This window comes from Monopterus albus, unplaced genomic scaffold (genome assembly GCF_001952655.1).
Source record: "Monopterus albus unplaced genomic scaffold, M_albus_1.0 scaffold446.1, whole genome shotgun sequence".
NCBI classification, from domain to species: Eukaryota; Metazoa; Chordata; class Actinopteri; order Synbranchiformes; family Synbranchidae; genus Monopterus; species Monopterus albus.
In genome coordinates, this window is record NW_018128326.1 from 182,993 (window position 1) to 188,488 (window position 5,496).

Below are 5,496 nucleotides of genomic sequence, written 5' to 3' on the forward strand. Positions count from 1 at the left end.
TGGTCCTTAATTTTAATCTATTCATAAAGGGCTTTTGAACCACTCTTAGTCTGACCTGTCACCCAGGACCTGTTTGCCTTGGGAGACCCTACCAGGGACATATAGCCCCCGACAACATAGCTCCTAGGATCACTCAGGTACTCAAACTCCTCCACCTCAATAAGGTGGTGGTTCAAGGAGGGATAATTATGTGGATTTCCTTTTTTATTTGTATCATTTTATATATTTATTTTTCTGAAAGATTGTTTGTTCTGAACAGATTGCTCTGAACATGGCGCCCTCCGCGGCTAATGTGTTTGACCATTCCACTTCGGAAAGCCGGCTTTTTGTTCTTTTTGTGTGTTTATTGCTCTTTCTGAAGTGCACAAATGTCATGCACTGCTAACATACAACAAACAGGCACTGCTCAAACCAACTCAAACAGCCTTCTGGAATTTGCTGGCTTCATACCACTGGAGCTACAGTTCATTGTGTGCCACCACCATGTTCAGTGGTACCCCCAGGAAGGCCCTGAAGCACCAAGCATGCCGACACCAGGAATGCGCACCAGAGACAGAGACACAAACAAGGAAAGAGGGGAGGTCTCCATGCTAGGCTAAAAGCTCGCGCTAGCTGACCACCACTGCCCAGCCTTTTAGTAGCTAATGTACAATCTCTGGAAAACAAGCTGGATGAGCTAAAGAGCCAGAATTACAAATAAGAGAATGCTGTGCTCTGATTTTCACAGAGGCCTTTCAGACAAAGTCCCAGAATCCACCATTCAGCTACAGACACACTTGGTGCATCAAGAAGACTGAATGCCAGCTTCTGGTAAAACCAAAGGGGGAGGTGTGTGTGTGTTTATCAACGACTCATGGTATGGAGATGTACAGACTGTTTATAAGCGCTGCTCACCAGATGTGGAGTTTTTATTGCTGAAATGCCGGCCCTATTATGTTCCAAGAGAATACAGTAGCGTGTTTTTGGCTAGCGTGTATGTTAGCCCAAGAACTAATCCGATGGCTGCTCTCAGCAAGCTCTCCGAAATCATCAGCGCACTAGAGACAGCTCACCCCGATGCTGTATTTATCATAGCAGGCGACTTTAGTCAGTTCAATCTACGGCCTGTGCTTCCCAAATATTATCAATGTGTGAACATTTCCACCCGGGAGAAGAACACGATGGACCACGTTTACAGTAACATACATGGTGCATACAGGGCTGCACCCTGCCCCCACTTTGGACTTTCTTTGTTCCTGTATCCAGCTTACAGACAAAGACTGAAACAAACAAACCCTGTCACCAAACAAATTAAACTCTGGACCCCAGAGACTGAAGGCACCCTGCAGGATTGTTTCGCCCAGACAGACTGCAATGTGTTTAAAGCTGCAGCCACCTCAGAGTAGGGCTGGGCGGTATATCAATATATTAACTTATATCGATATAATTTTAAAGGCGGTGTAGAATTACGCAATACCGTTTATACCGCGGTATAAAGTTATAGGACGAGACGAGAGTCTATCCTCATCAGGCTCTCTCTGTCACTCACACACACCTGCACCCCACCCACACTCTTCCACTGCACATGCGGCCAGTGGAAGTCAGCGGCTATTTTCCACTCAGCAGCATGGAAGCTACGTCCAAATGTGGAAGCACAACAAATCTGTACCACCATTTACAGCAACGCCACAAACTCCAGTACGAGGAGTACATGAAACTTCGGCATGCTGTAGCCACTGCCCAACCACCATGTGTCAAGTCCAGTTTAATTTATAATGGTCTAATATCACAAATTACAAAAGCATTGACAAAGAATGTGTGATAATAGTCAAAAGACACCAAACAAGATGGTAAGTGGACTTTGAGTTGTTTGTTTTCAGCTGTTGTTTCCAAGGTCAGGAATGAAGTGCCTGGCTAAACTTTTGGTGAATAAGCAAATTACATCTGCTAGTGAAGACTGGCTGAGATGGTCAAAAGCTCCAGAGAAAGCAAGTAAGTGAACCATGGTACCATTTGAGCAATAATGATTTCCCAGCTTTGCTGCCATGATTGTGACCTTTAGAAACCCTGCAGACTCAGTTTGACTGCTGGTGAACGTGAAAGCATTTGTCTCTGGAAACAGCAGCTGTGACTGGCTTTAAACTGACTGCATCTTTGGTTTTTAAAGACCTCATGACTACATGGGATTACACACAGATAAGTAAATGCATGTTAGGACAACCATTTACCTGTCTGCCAAGTGCTGCTCCCTGGATGTCCTCCTGCTGCTGCTGGGCAATGGTGACACCAAGAACCAGGGTGTGAACCCCACAGGATACAGCAGTGATGAGCACGATGGGTGTCAGCCTCAAAGGCAAGGTCAGGAAAAAGGAGAAGCTGAAGAAGGCTTGCCAGCCTACAGTGTCACTGGCCTGGTGGAAGCGAGCATAGTTCAGACCCAGGTAACAGAATATCTGAGCTGCTATGAGCACCCACAGGGCATAGGGCACCACTCGTCTTGAAATGCGGTCTGGCAGCAGGCTGAAACGGCACAGCAGGTACAGGAGAATATCTGCTGCCAGTCCAGCAGATGCCACTAAAACAGAAGCCAGCTTATCAGTGTTGAAGACCACCGCACACATGACGATGATGTAGCTGTCAAAGAGGGCAGCAAACACAACAAGCACCAGCAGGGTTTCGTGTCTCTGTCGTCTGAAATAGGTCTGGTAGAGGTTCTCCAGAGACTCGGGTGCAAAGGTGAGGCGCATGAACCGAGGCAGACAGAGGCAGCACCCTGAGGTCCGAACTGTAACCTCGTGTGTTTGCCCCACAGCCCGTTCAGGGTCAGAGGGCAATGTCACTGAGCAGTCCGCCGAATACTCCGCCGAGTACTCCGGCTCAGAAAAGGCTCGGTTTTGAGGCATGGTGAACACTCAGAGGTTCTGCTTCCTGTTTTCTCCTTTCTATCAAAAAATGGAAAGCTGTCGTCGTAGAGGAGCAGACCAAATGTTGAGAGAACCCTCAGGTATACATCATCTGTTGGTTTCTCTGCTGCTGAGTAACCACCTTTTCACCCTGAAAGCCCACATATGTCACATGAATCACAGCTGTGAGTTGACTGTCAGACCTGTGTACTGCAGAGTTGTCTTCTGTCACTCCTCTGTCCAGTGCAATCATTTGATTCAGTTAGACCTGTGTCATTGGCACAGACTAAGCACACCTACTCTTTGTCTGAAATATGATAAGAGTGTGCACTTCTTGTTTCCTCATTTAGCATTACAAATGTGACTGCTGTGCCAGCTCCTTTCCTTTGTCCTCCACAGTTCCGTGTCATGCCAGAATTGTTGAATTCATTAACATAGAACCTGCCAAGTTTACTTTTGTATGACTTCCTCTGTCACCATCATTCATCACAGGTGGACAGCTTTTTGCATTTTGGCCTTCCATGCCCCGCCTCATATGGCCTGGCCTGAATAAAGAGGGACACATGAGGAAGAAATTTACCATGGCTTAATCTCTCAACAGATACAGTTGTTTTGTATTCAACAAAGCCTGATGATCAGGGTAGGTACAATGCAGTCCCTGCTTCCTGCATCTGGCTGCGATTGGTTGATCTCTGCAGAGACAACACATCCTGTCAAAATCTAGCTATTTATTACTGGACTTCTATGCCTGTTATGTGTCACATATTTTAAGAGACACTTCACTTCAACTTATCTCCAACCCAGCAAACATAGTTTTTTCACTGAAATATGAAGATTCCCCTAGCGTGCTTCTCAACATCTTTCATCATAATATTCCTACACCGAATTTATTGGCAGCTGGGAAAATTAAATAAAGCCGAACATTTAAAGTTGGTTCGTTGTATGTATGACAAATTCAAAATTACTTCTAATCTTTAAAAATGCTTCCATAATATTTATGAGGTCTGCAGTTAGCCGAAAAAGCAAGGCATCCATAAACTGGCAGATTTTCGCGTCGGGCTCTCTGCTGCAGGCCCACCTAGCTACATGTTGCTCTCAGTATAATACATAGGTTGTGAGAACAGACACGGTCACCTCTCAAGTGATAAAACAGACCTATGCCCACCACTTTGCGTTACTCATCCAATACACCTGTTTAAATGGACGCTTTAGTATCTGAACTCTGTGTATTTAACTGATTTTCACTTTGGCTCTCTGCTGTCCAGTTACAATTTCTGTCCTCTAAATGGCATTCACCTGGTCTGCTTGGAGCTAATTTTTCCCCATTCTTCTTCCAGATACTGTGAAAATTCTGAACATAATCTATGCTGCTGCATCATCTTACCGTGTGCAAAGCCAGATTTCGTCTCCTGTGGGTGCGAACGTTATTTTCTTCAGATAGATGTGGGCGTCATCAGCCCGCCTGAAACACAGCGGCCTACATTTATTGCATCTCTGTCTGGAGGAAATTTCATAAAGGCTCACAGAAAGTCGCCTCGATGGGTACACAAACCCCCGCTTCTGTCTTCATTGGTTTTGAGTGTTTTCCGCTGAAGATACGGAACAGCTTCACCGTCAAGCTACAGGCATTAAAAACACTTTCCGGTCACTTTCAAATTAAAACCTTTGTATGCAAACGTTCCCTTTTGAACTTTCAACGTGGATTAGCAGGGAGACTAAATGGATACATGAATAATGGCCTAATTAAAATATATTTTAGTGAATATGTGATTGACAGTTTTACTGTTTGTAAAATTCTCTGTTCACATAATATAGCAAAATGGCCATAATTTGAATAATCACACAGTAACCCCAATCTTTTTTCATCACACATGCTTAATTGTGTGTTAATCTTACAAAAACCTATGTTTGCATAAAATATTGCTGTTATTTTCTCTTTAGTCAATTGCATTCAGTTTTCTACATTTACCTGTAAAGTTTTTTATTCAAGAAATGTAATTCAGATTGTCAGTGAGGCTGTGAATACGGGCCTCGAAGAGCACCGAGACACAGAGAAGGCAGAGGAGAAAGAGGAAGTTCCAGGGGAGGTTAGAGAGGACAAAGGAATCATCATTAAAATGCTGTGGCAGAATGCTTAGAAAAGTTAAGCTTTTAATAAGTAAAGATAATCATAAAATGATTTATGTGTGTTTTGTTTGACCTAATCATTTGTGAATGTGTTAAATAAAATGTGAAATGGTTGTATTGAAAGGACGGGGGAAACTGATTTTACATCTAGTGGAAAGTACAGAATCACACAAGAGGAAGTAGACACACATCCCTAAAATGAGGAACTGCAAATGTTCGTGTGTGCCTGCCACACAGAGACTATACTGAGGAAGTAACAAAAATGATGTTTAAGCACAAAAGTAAAGATGTGACTGATAATTGTTTGATCAATGTCTAATCAATGATAATCCATGTTTAGTCAAAGTAAAGTATTCAAAATATAAGATTTATGCTCTGATTTTAAGGCATTGATGGTTTTGTGTGAAACTAGTGTGTAATTCTGATTGCTCTGTTAAAAAGCAATGATGGAAATTTGGTATTTCAGTCAGATGTGAGTTTCTTGTAT

General features: G+C 43.4%; 1 protein-coding gene across 1 annotated transcript in view; it reads right to left on the reverse strand.

The window, feature by feature from the left end:
* Nucleotides 1-4,520, reverse strand: part of LOC109952263 (adenylate cyclase type 3-like) — a 149,804-nt gene extending 145,284 nt beyond the window's left edge. The window contains 2 exon segments of the mRNA XM_020587246.1: nucleotides 2,208-3,427; nucleotides 4,267-4,520. Of these exon segments, the coding sequence (XP_020442902.1) occupies nucleotides 2,208-2,882 (675 nt within the window). The 5' untranslated portion in view covers nucleotides 2,883-3,427; nucleotides 4,267-4,520.
* Between the last annotated feature and the right edge of the window lie 976 nt (nucleotides 4,521-5,496).